The sequence below is a fragment of the Sarcophilus harrisii genome, chromosome 2 (genome assembly GCF_902635505.1).
Source record: "Sarcophilus harrisii chromosome 2, mSarHar1.11, whole genome shotgun sequence".
Taxonomy (NCBI): Eukaryota; Metazoa; Chordata; class Mammalia; order Dasyuromorphia; family Dasyuridae; genus Sarcophilus; species Sarcophilus harrisii.
In genome coordinates, this window is record NC_045427.1 from 215,624,320 (window position 1) to 215,640,795 (window position 16,476).

Genomic DNA, 16,476 nt, shown 5'->3' on the forward strand with positions numbered 1-16,476 from the left:
TCCCTTTCTCTCTCTATGCCTCTTCCCCCTTCTGTCTCTTTGCCTCTCCTCTCCTTCTCATGTTCCTGTCACTCTCCCTTTTCCTCCCCTCTCTTCTTCCTCTCCTGTCTTGTTCTATCCTCTCTCCTCCCTCTCCTTCTCTTTCTCTCCCTTTTCCTCCCTCCCTCCCCCTTCCCTCCCTTCTCCTTCCCTTTCTCCCCATCTCTCTCTCTGTGTCTGTCTGTCTCTCTCCTTCTCTCTGTCTCTCTCTCTCTGTCTCTGTCTCTCTTTCTGTGTGTCTCTCTCTGTCTCTCTGTTCTATGTGTGTGTGTGTGTGTGTGTGTGTGTGTGTCTGTCTGTTTCTTTCTCTCTGTCTCTGTGTGTATGTGTCTTTCTGTCTTTCTCTGTCTCTCTTTCTCTATCTCTTTCTGTGTGTCTTTCTTCCTCTCCCACTCCTTCTCTATCTCCCCTTCTGCAGAATTAAATTCACTCTAGAGGACATGTAGTTTTCTTTCAATTCAGCACCATTGATAAAATGTGTTGATTTTTGCCGAATACCTAGATTGCTGGCATAGTTGATTAGGGAAGCTAATTAGGATGCTAATCTTCTAGATTTAGAGCTATAAGGTATGACTCAATCTCAGATTCTGTCAGAATCCTAAATTTAGGGTTATCATCTGTACCTATCAGAATTTCTAATTCTGAAGGTTTCAAACTGATGTTTAGAGTAATAGACAAACATTTTAAGAATATTAATGATTTGTCCAAAGATATCATCATCCCCAAAGTAATCCTAGCTACTCTGGCACTTTTTTTTTTAAACTTCAGGGAAAGGTGCTGATGTCATCACTCTGGGCTCTAAACTGGGAAATGATTTCAACAGCTACATTATTATTTGAAAAACAGAAGGTCAAGAGTGGAGCATAGCTTCCACCAGTTTTCTTATAGCTTCCCAGGAGTGACCTGACCACTGAGCTTCTCCTTGTCTCTTATGCTCTTGAGGAGTAGATATAGATTACCCCCAAGTTTCACCATCTCTTTCTGTCAAGATTCAGCAGCTCCCTGTTAGCTTTTTAATCATGCTGGAGTTCTTTAGAACCCTGTCATATCCACAGCCTCCTCCCACCTGTTCTCTTTTCCCAGTAGACAAAGGGAGCATTGACTTAAAGAAATGAAGACAGTGGATATCTTTTTCCAGGCAGCTAAGCATTTAAGATTCCCAGTTCTTTCTCTGAACAATATTCTCCTCTAAGTCTCATGCCCACTCCAAAGCTGGAGACAGTGTCCACAACAGATGGCCTGTTGACCACCATCTTTCCTTTCTCTTGCATATGCCATAGTCTTTGGAAAGGAGGAGGCAGTTGAGTCATTTGCCTATATTAGTGATTAACAATGTGAAATAATTTTGTGCAAGGAAAAAAAGACATAAGAAGTGTTATACTGGGTCAGTTTCATCTTCTACTCAGCCCAATATTTTATCTGGTGGGAGCACAAAGGGATAGTCTGTGGAAGGGATTACATACTAATCATTATATTACCCTAGCCAAAGAATTAGTCATTGAGTGACCAACCTCACGGTAATGAGTCTCTTTATGCTTACCTAGGTTGATCCCCAGTTAATAATCCCAGAATATTATCAGGATTATATTAATGATATTGTTTCAGAAGTTTATATATATATATATATATATATATATATATATATATATATATCTGCCTGTCCCATCCCCTTAGTCTCCCAAACTTTCCTTATAATTTGAGGGTAAATTTCTTTAAACATTTATTTTATTCACTGAATGCAATTATATTGTGACTGAACTCTACTGAATGAGACCTCTTGGGCTAACAAATCCCAGAAATTTGCTATCTGTCAAGTAACGTAGCATTTACTTTTGTTTGTTCTACAGATCCTTCTTTTTTTAAAAAAAAAATTACCTACTTAAAATTTTTTTCAATTATATGTAAAAATAGCTTTTAACACTCATGTTTGTAAGATTTTGAGTTCCAAATGTTTTTCCTTCCTCCCCTCCTACCCCTTCCCAAGACAGCAAGCAATCTGATCTAAGTTATACATGTTACAGTTCCTTCTTAAAAACTTCAGGGGGACTTTCCTAGTCTTCATGTAAAAAAATTTGATAAGAATGCCCATTTTTATTTTACCCATCCCATATATGATTCCATAGACTTCAAGCCCTTCTGGAGTCCATAATGATGTAATCACAGATGTCCTTGACATGCTGATCCCCTTTTGATCATTTCTTTCCAGACCAAAGAAGCCTATCATTTATAGTCATTCTCCTATGCTGTCTCCTTGATCATTTTAGTTACTCTTTCCAATTTGCCTGTTCTAGTAATAACGACTGACATTTATGTAGCATGTTTAAGATTGCAAAAGACTTTATACATATCAGGAAAGGATCAAATGTATTAGTATATGAACTTTGCAAAACTTAGAACTGTATAGAAGTATATGAACTATTATTATCTCATTTGAACCTCCCAACAAGTCTATAAACTATTATCTACTTTCACATACAAGAAAATAGATTCTCAGAGAGATTAAATAATTTTCTCACTGTCAAAGAATTAATAATTATCAGAGGATTTTACATTTGATCCTAGAGATAGGAGCCTCTAGAATTTATTGAGGAGGATGACATGGACAAATCCAAACTTTAGGAAAACCATTTTGGTGACTGTGGAAAATGGATTGGAATGAGTAAGACTTGAGAGAGAGAGATGAATAGGAGGTTGTAACAATAGTCAGATCAAAGGTGATGGGGAATGGAGAAAAGGGGACATAGCAAAGAGATGTTGTGGAGATACAGAGGATTAGATTGGGTAGCATGGATATGTGGAACAATGGAAAATAAGGAGTCAAAGATGGCACTGAAGCTGTGATCTTGGATAAGAATAATAGTGATGATCTTAGTTGTAAAAAGTTCAAAATAGGGGTGGGTTTGGGGAAAAGATAATTTCATACATGCTGACTTTGAGATTCTTAACCAAATATCCAATGAAAAAGGACCAGTTGGAGCTCAGGAGAAGATGAAATATATAAATCTGGGAATCATTTGCATAAAGATAGCAATAAAGGGAATTATGAGATTACCAAGTGAGAGAATGTTGGAAAAAAAGAATTGAGTCTAAGATAGAGTTATGGAGGATAGCTATGATTAGTGGACATAATATAGCTAAAGAGCCACAGAGAAGGAATAGTCAAGCAGAAAGAAATATCACAGAAACCTAGAGAAGAAAAATATCCAAGAGTGGTCAACAGTGTCACATGTTATAGAGAGATAAAGGAGCATGAGAAGTGAGAAAAGACCCTTAGATTTGGTAATTAAAAATTACTAGCACCTTAAAAGAAGTTAGTTTCAGTTGAGTGATGAAACTGGAAATCAAATTGCAGAGAATTTCTCAGAAGGTGAGAATAGTGGAGGTGAAGGAACCATACACAGTTTTTTTTGTTTTTTTTCATAGTTTGGCTGAGAAGTGAGAGTGGGGGGGGAAGATATAAAATGGTAAGCTAGTGAGAAGGGTAGGATTCTGGGAAGGCTTTTTTTGGTTTGTTTTTGAATAAGGAGCAAAACTTAAATGAGTTTGTAGGCAGCAAAGGAAATTGAAAACTAAACAAAGAGAAGATGATAATGGGGACACTATACTGGAGAAGACAGAAATTAATGGAGGGTTCTAGTTCAAACATTTCCTCGTTGTTTGACAGCAGGCAAATCTCAAACCTTTGAAAACCTATTTTCCCCATCAATAGAATGGAGATGATTTGACGTCCACTACCTAACTTACAAATCTTTTATGAGTAAAGTGCTACATAAATTTGAACTATTGTTAATATATTATTAGTCATGAGAATCTGTATAAGAGTGATGAAATGAAAAAAAATGAAAGGATAGAAATAAGAAACTTGATAACGATCAACTGCAAAAGATTTTGTACTTTATTTAACATAGCAAATAGAGAAGATAGGTATGCTAAATAAAAATAGTTAACATTTATATCATGCTTTAAGGTTGCAAAAGGGCTTTACATATTACATATATTTTTTTGTTGGATCTTCACAAGTCTGTTAGGAAAGTGCTATTACTGTTCCCATTTTTTCAGATGAGTAAACAGGCTGAGAGGTTAAGTGACCTATCCAGATATTTATCTGAAGAAAAACATGAACTTAGGGCTTCCTGACTCCAAGAAGAACCTCTGCATCCATAATGCCACAATGGCTCTTTAAGAGTGACCCAGGTTCAAGATTCAATTCCAATATTTCCTGTTGTGTTACTGTGAACAAATCACTTAATCTTTAGAGCCTGTATTTTCTCTTCTTGAATACATGACAATTTGACTTACATTACCTTTATCCCAGGGTTGTTGTGAGGAAAGAGTCATAACTCTGCAGAAGTAGGAGTTACTATTTCCAAAAACTCTTCAACATGGGTAGGGCTTGCTGGCTTCAGAGACACAGTATCTTTAGGGAACAATACAGAAATTTTTAAAAATAATAATGACAATAGTAACTAACATTTTGAAAGTATTGATTTCAGAATCAGAGAATTTTAAAGCTAACAGGAAGCTAAGCATCCATCTGACCCATATTTAAAAAAGAAACCCTCCTATAACATATGCAACAAGCGGTTATCCAGACTTCCAACAGGAAAAATCTGCCACCTCTCTAAGCCAATCATGTCTCTTTGGGATTCTCTAACTTGTTAGGAAGTCTGTCTTTGTACATAGCCTAAATTAGATTCTTTGCAGTTTCTGCTTGATATTCTTGGTTCTTCTCTCTGAGATCAAATAGATCTAATCTCAGGTTCCACATAATAGCCCTTTAAATTTTTGAACATAACTATTATGATTCTCCTAAGTTTTATCTTCTTTAGGCTAAGGGTCCTTTAACTACTCCTTATATGACATAAACTGAAGACCTTTCACCTCACTGTTGAACCTATTTGGACACTTTATTTTATCAGTGATGACTAGAACTAATACACAAGTTATTCACAAGTGTTCAGATCAAAGCAGAATACAAAGGGGCTATCATTTCTTTATTCCTTGACAGTATGCCTCTGAATTAAGTCCAAGGCCACATTACTTAGCCATCATGGCACATTGTTGGCTCATAATGAATTTATGTTCCACTAAACCTCCCCAGATATTTTAAATTTTCCTTTATTTTTAGAATTTTTTTATTTTCAGTTCCTAATTCTTTCCTTCCTTCTACTCGTCCCCCCAACCATTGAGAGGGAAAACAATATGATACCTTTATACTTGTTATTATACATATAAAGTCATGTAAAACATATTTTACCTTAACCAAGCAAAATAAATAAATAAAAAGTGAAAAAAAAAAAGCTTTCATCTGTGCTCAGAGTTTATCAGTTTTCTCTCTGGATGTGGATAACATTTTTCATCATTGTTTGAATTGTTGTGAATCATTGTATAGATCAGAATAGCTAAGTCTTTCACATCGATCTTTGTTGCATTATTGCTATTACTGTTTATGTCTTATTTTACTTTGTATCAGCTCATATAAGTCACCCCAGGTTTTTCTGAAGTCATCCCCTTTATAATTTTTCATAGCACATTAGAATTCCATCACCATCATATACTATAACATGTTCAGCCTTTTCCCAGTTTATGAATGGTCCTTCAATGTCCAGTTCTTTGCCATCACAAAAAGAACTGCTATAAATATTTTTGTACATATAGGTTCCTTTGATCTCTTTGAGATACCCAGATCATTTTAGACCAACTGCTACTGTCTAAGCATGTGAAGTTGATTTTCTGAATCCAAACATAATACTTAGAATATTGCTACTGAATTTCATCTTATTAAATTCAGCCCAGTATTTTAGCATGTCAAGATCTCTTTGGGTCCTGAGTAAATATTATTTAATCCATCTCAACTTTGGGTCATGTGCATTTGTATCATTTGATCCTTACAATAACCCTGTAAGATAGGTATTAGCTTGTAATTCATAAAGAGTAAATAACTAAAATCCCAGCATTGTACTTAGAGGTTGACTTATTGTCTTCTGAACACTACTTAAAACAGACCAAGATGGTAGCTCCTCTGTCATTTTTGGTCCATTCATAGAATCTTGTGAAATGCTTTATTTTATTCTAGGAAAGGAATTAGTATCATTTAAAAATGTGAATGTTTCCTTTTGTTCTCTTTTCTTATAATTTATAAAAAAATTTTTTTTGAGACTAGTTTTACTGCCCAGGCTTTGGATGATCTTAACACTTATTACCCATAAAGAAATATACTTCCTAGCCCATGACAAAATATCCTCTCAAGCCTAAACCAATAATTAACTTTTGAAATTAATTTAAAATTTTAAGATAACTTTGGTGTAGAACTTTGACAGGCTTTTTAGAAATATAAATGAATTATTTCTGTTGGCTACTCCACATATTTACCATTTTAAAAGAAGTCTATCAGATAAGAGGAATCAAATATAATTTTCTCTTATTGGAAAAACAATTTTCTCAATGGATTTTTTTCTTTGATTTTATTGATATGGGGAACTTTTGATAAGGAAATTTCCTTTACCAATGTAACTTGGCTACTATCCTGTGACTTACAGCCTTACCAAGTTGCTTGGGACAAGCAATTGAGAAATTAAGTGACTTGCCCAGGGTCACACAGCCAATATGTGTCAGAAACGAGATTTGAATCTAGGCCATCCTGATTTTGGATACACTGTCACTGTCACTGTCAATGATTTTAAACCTAAATAGAAAGGGATTATTGCAGGATGCACACTGACTTAGAAAACCACAAATTAATGTTATTTATATTATATTGTATTTTTACTTTTTTGTTGAATAGCTCCCAATTATATTTTAATCTAATTTAAAGTTTGATACCCCTGTATTCCATCACACTGTCTCTCTAGGCATAACCAATAGGTTTTATTTGTTTAAGTGTTTAGATCCTAGAGCATTAATTCTGGAGTTAAAAGGACTTGAGTTCAAACCTTGCTTCAGGCACTTGATTCTTCTTACTAGCTATATAATCCTGAGCAAGTCACTTAACCCCAATTGCCTCATCTAAAAACAAACAAAAAAGTGTTTAGATCCTATCCTTTATTTTTGATTCCCCATTCTCTAGTGTTCTCCAATTTCCCTGCCATAATGTCAGCTCTGATTGACACCATAATATTCATTTTTTCTAAATCCTCTCAAAAGCATTTAGCTCAATAATTCACTTGACTGTTTGCAGAATTTATTGTTTTTCATTATAATGGTTCAGTTTAACCACTATTTGTCTTGGAGTTTAAAAGATAGGCTCCCCCCCATCCCAGAAATCTGTGGATTCTTTCAATTCATGTCTTATATTCTATATTAAGATGTTCTTGAAAGTTCTCTCAAATTATTTCCTGCATTATAGTGTTCAATTTTTTAAAAAATTGTTATATCTTTCTGGGATAACTTTGATCCTTAGGTTTTCTCTGTTCATCCTATTTTGATAATCAATGGCTTTTGCCTGTAGAGAGATGATGTGCTCTTTTAACATTATTGTGTCTTTCCTCTCTTCTTCCAGATTATTCTTCAATACAGTATCTTGCTATTGTTCTCTCTAGTTCCTGTGTAGAAACTTACTACTGTGAACTCAGATTTTCTATTTTGCTAATTATTTCTGCTCTACAAATAATAAATTCATATATTTGTTCCTTCTAACATCTTCTCTTAAGAGTCCCATTTCTTTTTTGAACCTTTCTGGAGAATTTTGTTATAGTTCCACTCTTTCTTGGAATTCCACAGTTTCCATCAAGTGTTGATTCAATTTTCTTTGCCTTGCGATATTTATTTAGAAAAGTTTATATTCTCTTTGACTCTATACTACTCTTTTCTACTTTAAATATCCTTCCTATTGACTTATTTGCTTATTCCTTAGACTTTTAATTAGATTTTCTTGATTTTGAAATCTGTTGTGATTTTAGGCTTTTTCTTCTATAGTCTGTCACTTTTTTTTTTCTTTCTTTCTTTAGAACTAGGAATAGGACAGGCTAGTCAAGCATCCTACAATTTGGGGAAATTTACTTTTCACCAACCTTTGTCACTGTCTCAAGTAGCTTCTGGTGATATAGTCCTGGTGGATTCCACCAGTTACAGTCCTAAATGGATTCCAGTCTCCTTTCCTTTAGGACTGTTATAGCTACTCACATTGACTTCCTGCTTCATTTCAATCTATTCTTTAAATTGCTGTGTGTGTTGAATCAGTGTGTCACTTTTTACAAAGTTGGAGGAAGGTAGTTTCTGAGGTCTTGGGGATCTCTACCTAGGCACTACCCAAGTTAGAAGAAACCCATTTCTCCTTCCTCTTACTCATCTCTCTCCTCCTATGTGACTGAGTACAGTCAGTGGTTAGTGAGGCAAAGTCAGAGATGAAATGCATCTTGGTAGAATCTCTGCAAGAGAAAGAACATTCCTGAGTAGGTCCCAAAGCACAGAACAGTGGGTTAGTTTATATCTCCTGCAAGGGGAAGGGCACTGAGCGAGTTGAGATTAGTGTTCTCTGCTATTAATTCTAAAAATGTTACCTTAATGGGATTTTTGCTTTCTTTCTCCTGTATATTCAGTTCTAATTGTTCCATGGCATATACTACCTTTGGAATGTTTTTTATTTGTTTTTGAGAATTAGTTAGGAATAGAAAACGTCTGGTCCTTCATTTTGTTTGTTATGTAGCCTAACTCCTCCACCCAGGAAATTTCATTCAACAATGACAACAGCAATAATAGTATTCATATAGCACCAACTATGTGCCAGTCACTGTGCTAAGCACTTCCACAAATATTATCTTATTTGATCCTCAGGAGATAGGTGCTATTATTATTCCCATTTTGCAGTTGAGGAAAATAAAGCAAAAAAAAAACCAAAGAGTTAGGCGACTTGCTCAGGGTGACATGACCACTAAGTATCTATAGTTGAATTTGAACTCAGGTCTTCCTGACTTCCAGCTCAACATTCTATCTACTGTATCACTAACTGCCTTAGCAATGAAAACATCTGGGATCATTCTCCTTTTTGTAAGGTGGGGAGAGACACTGAAAAATTAAAATTATACAATTTATGAGGGAGCATGATGACATCTTTTAAAAAGTTTTTTTTTTAAATAAGTATTTATTTTCTTCCTCTCCCATGTCGAACAAAAAAAAAAAGAGAGAGAGAAAGAGACAGAAAGAAAATCCTAGGAACAAGTATACATAGTCAAGCAAATTCCTGCATTAGCTATGGCCAAGGATTATATCTTATTCTGTATCTTGTGTCAACTGCATTTGTCAGGAGGTACACAGCATGTTTCATCTTCATTCATCTGGAATCATTATATATCATTGCATTTATCAATTCTTTCAAAAAATTTTTATATAATATTACTATTGTATAAATTATTCTCCTAGTTCTGCATGCTTCACTCTGTATCAGGTCATATGCATCCTCCTAATTTTTCCTAAAAACTGTTAATTTTGTCATTTCTTTGGTGCAATAATTAATATTCTATTATATTCATATACAATACTTTGTTTAACTCAGTAAATGAACAATCTCTTATTTCCAGTTTTTTTGCTAATACAAAAAGAATGAACACAATGTCTTAAATTTTTATGTCTTAATTTATATTCTCTACCCTACACACTCATCCAAGATATTGGTCACCAAGTACTAAGCATCTTTTATATATGCCAGGCACTTTGCTAGATGCTGGAGATGCAAGTACAAAGAAAGGAAGAGGAGCTTTCTCTTAGGTGGAGTTAAGCAACAAAGTGCATTTTTGGTATGCAGGATGGCTATTGGTAATGCATGAAGACAGGCAATGGAGTGTAGTGAGTGAGGAACTGATAGAAGGCCAATTTGGGGGGAATAATATCTAATGATACAGGGGCCATATGAACAGGATTTAAAAGTAAAATTAGAAGAGTTTATATTTTATTTCAGAAGCAATAGGAAGCAACTGGAGTTGATTGAATAGGAGAATCACTTGGTCAGATCTTTACTTAAGAAAAATTACGTGTAATTTGGACTGGGGTGGTAAGAGACTTGAGGCTAGGGGACCAATTATAAAATTCTTTTAATAATGTAAGCAAATGATGAAGGACTGAACTAAGGCTATGTGAATGAAAAGAAGATGTAAGAAACATTATGAAGATTAACAGCAAGATTTAGCAACTGATTAGATAAGTGGGGTGAGAGCAAGAATGTAAAGAATCAAAACGAAGCTGTGATTATGAACTGAGGAAATGAAAGAATGGGTATGCTTTCTACAATAGGAATGTTTAGAAGAAGAGAGGGTTTGGGGAAAAGATAATGAATTCAGTTTTATATATGTGGAGTTTCAGATGTCTCTGGGATATCTAGTTTGAAATGGGTGAGATAATGGGACTGGATATGGAAATATTGGTATCACCTGAATAGAGATGATAGTTAAACCCAAAAGTGCTGAAGTGATTGAGGAGAGGAAAAGGAAAAGAGAGCAGAGGAAGAGAGGAGAGAGACAAGAGGGGCAAGAGAGAGAGAGAATAGGAAGAGAACAGAACCTTGAGAATACGTATAGTTAAGGGCCATATTGTGGATGAGGAGCCAGCAAAGGAAACTGACAAAAAGGGATCATACAGATAGGAAGCCAACTAGGAGAAAAAGGGTTATGAAAACCCTTAATTTATATTCTCTACCCTACACACTCATCCAAGATATTGGTCACCAAGAACTAAGCATCTATTATATATGCCAGGCACTTTGCTAGATGCTGGAGATGCAAGTACAAAGAAAGGAAGAGGAGCTTTCTCTTAGGTGGAGTTAAGCAACAAAGTGCATTTTTGGTATGCAGAGGATGGCTATTGGTAATGCATGAAGACAGGCAATGGAGTGTGTGAGAAGAAGATATCTAGGAGGACAAAGTAATCAGTAGTATCAACTATAGCAGAGAGGTTGAGAAAGAATAATTCTGAGAAAAGATCATCAGATTTGATCATTAAGAGATCATTGCTAACTACGGAGAGAATGGTTTCAGTTGAGTGATGAGATCAAAACCAAGGAGGACTGAAATATGTGAGAGAAAAGTAAAGGTAGCAATTATAACTTTTTTTAAAATAGTATTTTATTTTTGCTTATTACATGTAAAAGCAATTTTAAAATTTTTGATTTTTTTTTTTTTTTTTTTTGGCAAGACAATTGGGGTTAAGTGACTTGCCCAGGGTCACATAATATGTGTCAAGTGAGTGGAGCTGGATTCGAACTCACATCCTCCTGACTTCAGAGCTAGTGCTCTATCCATTATGTCACCTAGCTGTCCCTAACATTCAGTTTTTATTGTTTATTTATTTATTAAGCAAATGATATATATTTTTTTAAATAATAGCTTTTTGTTTTCAAAATATATGCAAAAGTCTTATGTTCCAAATTTTTCTCCCTCCCTTCACCCATCCCCTTCCCAGCCATCCAATATATCATTCATTCAGTTTTTAAATAAAATTCTGACTTCCAAATTTTTTATTTTCCTTCTTTCCATCCTCCCTCCCCAAGACAATAAGCAACTTATATAGGCACAATCACATAAAACATTTCCATATTGTTGTTTATCCTTCATTCTGGAAGAGGACCATGATACCAGGAAGAAGATATTATATTTAAGTGAAGGAGGTTTGTGCTGAGTCACCAGCTTCACTTTTTCGCAGAGTCATCTGGAGGATGCTAGTGGCAAGATATAGATCAGGGCTACTGGAGGTTAACCCTGAATATAGTGGGAGACCTTTTTAAATCTAAAGTTTTCCCCAGGTCTCAGTTTGTCTGAGAAAATGATTAAAGGCTAGTTAAGAAAGAACAATTATCCAAAACCAACTAACTTAATGCCTGAATTTGTATGGAAAATTCTATACCAACATATTTTCATATTAGTCATGTTGTAAAAGATGAAAGAGAACAAAAGGAAAATACACACACATGCACACACAATGTGAAAACAGTATGCTTCAATCTACATTCAGACTCTATCCTTTCTCTGGAAGTGGATAATATTTTCCATTATGAGTCTTTTGGAATTGTCTTAGATTATTATATTGCTGAGAAAAGCTAAGAGAATTATAGCTGATCATCTCACAATATTGCTGTTACTGTATACAATGTTTTCCTGGTTCTGCTCACTGTACTTTGCATTAATTCATGTAAGATAGACAGCTTTTTCAAGTAGTTTAGTTGTTAAAGGGAGGAGAGATATTGGATGATAGTTGTAGGGAATGGTAAGATTTAGTGTAGGTAGTTTAATGATGGAGATTTGGGTGTATTCAAAAGTAATAGGGAAGTAATTAATTGAAAGATAGGGCTGAAGATTTGGGCAAGGCAGTGACTGAGAGCATAGTCTACTTGAATAATTGGAAGAGTCAGATGAGAACAGGTACACATGTAGAGAGTCTAGCCCCATAAGTGGGGGGGGGGGGTGACTATTCACCATTCAGGGTCTAAATTTTCCAGTAAATAAGCTCCTGAAATCTACTATTTTCCTGTTCATTCCATGTGCACAAGAAGAGGTGGCTACCATTTCTCCCTTCTTTTTTTTTTCTAGTCTTATCCTTTCTGCCTTGACTTAGCCTTCAGTGTACCTAAGCTACTGAGTCCAACTGCCATATTGTTATACTCACCAATAGCAGTGAATGTGAGCTGACCCACTAAAGGAGGGTAGAGAAGCAGGGAGGGAGTTCAGTGTGAATTTGGATCCAAGGACAGGAAGCTATTGTGGACAGTTTTTTGTCCCAAACTTTTAGTTGGGGAAAGTGATTAAGGAAGCCTTCGGGAGACCTTGCTGCTCCAGTCTTGCAGTCCAGTCTTGGCTCTGCTACTGATTAATTATGTGATCTCAGACAAGTCATTTCATTTCTCTAAGCCTCAGCTTCCCCATTGACAAAATGAAAGGATTGAATTCTTAAGCTCTCTTCTTCCCCACCCACCAAAAGGCTACTTGAATTTATTTGCTTGATGCTTCATGATCTTGGCATAAAATAAAAATTAGCCAATATTAAGAAAATGGAAACAATGATTAAAAAATCATAACAGCTTGACAGAAATTAGTGTTTACAAAACAAAAGAATAACTTTAAATATTTTTGTTAGCAAATAAAAAATGAATGTAACAGAACATTAAGAAGACTTTATATATTTACATTCATCACCTGACCATATTTTAGTCACTATAATGTCTTCTCTCCATATTAAAAAAATAGTATATTGTTTTCTATAACATATCAAAGCTTTTTTGGTACAAAATCAAATAATGGCCCACAATTCACAATAGTGCATAAGGCAAAAGATACAACTACATCCAAGAGGTGCTGAAAATAAATACTTAAAATTCTAGAGAATAAAGATTGCCAATGCTTTGGGGATTCATTTTCATTGTCATGTGTTGAATATTTGACAAATGTCATGGACATCACTTAGTTTCTATTAGAAAAGAATATTCTTGTCTTAAACAAAAAATGCCTAAGAAGACAGGTGTTAGGGAACTATCTATGCTTTTAGATGTAAACCTCAATGAATTGATAAAGGAAAAGAACAGCATAGCAACTATTAAAATTGGTTTCCTATTGCTGAATCCTATCAAATGGGAAGCTATAAATCAGACTCACTTGAAAGATAGAATTTAAATTTTTGTTCAAGAGAGTATATGGTTAAGCTCCTTCTGATTATAATATCTAAGATTCTCTGAAAACCCAAGTAGTATGTGTGGGGAGAAGAGACAGCACCTTGCTTACATCTTTCTTTATTATGGGTACTTCCAAATTTTCCCTGCTCTCTGCACCTCTCAGCTGTATTTGCCCATTATCCAAAAGTATGAGGCCAGTCAAAGGGCATCCTATATCATCTAATGCTATGTGATACTGAGGAGTGCCTACAGGTACCATGGGGATGATTCAAGGGATCCTCTTGGAGTGACATCTCCAGATTTTTGTTATAGTTGTTGTTTTATTTTGTTTTGTTTTGTTGGGTGAGGCAATTGGGGTTAAGTGACTTGCCCAGGATCATACAGCTAGTAAGTATTAAGTTCTGAGCTCACATTTGAACTCAGCTCCTCCTGACTCCAGGATTGATGCTCTATCCACTGTTCCATTTAGTTCCCCCCAGAGACCTAGGTCCTCTCCCTAGCACATGACCTTGGTTCTAGGTCATAGCAGCTAGGCAGTGCCATAGTGCATAGAGTACTGGTCTTAAAGCCAGGGAGATTCATCATCATGAGTTCAAATGCAACCTCAGATACCTACTAGTTGTGTAACTTTGGGCAAGTCACTTAATTGTATTTGCCTCAGTTTCCTCTTCTGTAAAATGATCTGGAGAAGGAAATCCAAACCACTCCAGTATTTTTGACAAGAAAACCTCAAAAAGAGTCAGAAAGAATTGGATACTACCAAGATAACTGAACAATACAAAATGTTGTTAGAAAGTGGGACAATGAGGAGAGGCATCCTATACAGGTGGCACCTGAGCTCATTGCTGGTCTTTGCTTCTATTCCTTCCCTTTTCTTGTGTTTCAAGGTCCTCATCAGTGAGGACCTCTTTTAACTCTAAATCTATGACCTGTGATTACATGACCCCAGGGTTTGTGCTTTTCAACTCTGCTCTTTTCACTCCTCCACATTACACACTGGAAAACAAAAGCTCTTCATTCTTTCCTAAGCCAAGCAGCCCCTTTCTGATACTTCTAATCTTTAAGCAAACTAGTTAGGAGATACATGATGATAATAATAGCTGAATTTCTATAGTGTTTTAAGGTTTGCAAAGAGTTTTACATTCATCAGTTCCTTTGAACCAGATAGGTAACCAAGAGATCCTAGTACTAGTTTCCTAATGGAATGAAGGCTATAAGTTATTCTGCCTAACTTCAACTGGTATCTTCGACTTCAGTACAGAATGTTGTAAACAATAATCTCCCCTTTTCCCCCATTCTACCTTCATCTATCTGCCCTCTCTAGTAGAGGTACACTTGCCAGGTGCCCTATTTTTTCTGTACAATGGGAGGTGCACAAAACAGGTGCCCTGATTTTCCCCAGGTGTCCCTCTCAGCCTTACCCTCCGGGAGGATTCTGGGAACAAGGAGAACTTTTGTGTGAAGCAGAAGAATCCAGGAAGAGACGAGAGAGGAGACAGATGTTGGATCCTACTGAGGGACTAATGGCACAAGGCCTAGGATGGGATTTGGTATCGGTGTTGCAGGGACCAAGCAGTAGAGGAAATAAGAAACTATCAGCTTATTGCCAAGATCTTTTGGACTCTTACTCACTTCTTTCTCTCTCTCTTTCTGTCTCTTTCTTTTGCACTTTCTCTCTCTCTCTCTTTTTCTTTCTCTCTCTCTCTCTCTCTCTCTCTCTTTCCTTTCCTCCCTTCCAGGCAATGGAGAGCAAGCTACTGATTGGAGGCCGAAACATCATGGATCATACCAATGAACAACAAAAAATGTTGGAGCTAAAAAGGCAAGAGATTGCTGAGCAGGTAAGGATGTTGTCCTTCTAGACCAATGGGTTGTGGCCAAAAAGTTGAAATGAGAAAACTTGGGTTCAAATGATCAAATAGCCAATTGGTATAATGGATAGAATGATGAACCTGGAATCAGGAAGACATGAATTCAAATTCAGCCACAAATATTTCCTAGTTATATGACCTTCAGGCAAGTCACTTAACACCTATTTCCTCAACTATAGATTGAGGTCTCTAGAATTGTTGTGAAAATCAAATTAAATAATATTTGTAAAGAATTTACTACAGTGCCTGATATATAGTAGGTGCTTAATAAATGTTTGTTTCTTTCCTTTCTTCCTTCAAATCTCACTTCTGTCTCCTGTGCTACCTTAGTTCCTTATCTGTAAAATGAAGGAATTGTATTTGACAGCCTCTAAGGCACTTTTCAATTCTAAATTCAAGATTCTAGGACATTAAATCAGGCTTTCTTCTGGGGAATAAAATTATGGCCAATGGAACTCTGCAAGCACCTAGAAGTCCAGTATCCTTTGCTCTCTTCTTTGACTGGAGGGAATGACAGTGATTAGTACATGAGAAAAGCCATGAAGAACTCAACTGAGTCTTTTTAATCCAATAGTCTGTCTCTGAGGTTTGTGGGAAGGCAAGGTAGTTGCTTTCCCTGACATCACCGTGGGAGGTCAAGAACTATATGACCCATCCCTAAATCATCAAAAGTTGAAATATATTTAATTTACTAGTATAACTTTGCCCTTAGTGTAGGAGAAATGAAACTCTGATTATGCCTATGATTTACCCAGGGAACATTCCATTCCTAAAGTCCATATGGAAGCTAGAGACTCAACAGAGAAATGTGAAAAAGGGTCCAATAATAATCATAACAAATGACCTTGTCCTAGTAGGAGAATCTGAGGAGAGGAAATGTCTCATTTGGGGTTAGGATAAATGGCAACATCAGGTCCATAAGGAATTACAGAGGAAGTAATTGGGAGATAGATACTGTCACCTGAACTCAGGACCCTA

At 35.8% G+C, this 16,476-nt stretch overlaps 1 protein-coding gene across 1 annotated transcript in view; it reads left to right on the top strand.

The window, feature by feature from the left end:
* KIF3C (kinesin family member 3C) overlaps window positions 1-16,476 on the top strand; it is a 68,185-nt gene that overhangs the window by 23,005 nt on the left and 28,704 nt on the right. Inside the window, exon 2 of the mRNA XM_031951423.1 lies at window positions 15,367-15,468. Coding sequence (XP_031807283.1) covers window positions 15,367-15,468 — 102 coding nt within the window. The remainder of the gene's footprint in view (window positions 1-15,366; window positions 15,469-16,476) is intronic.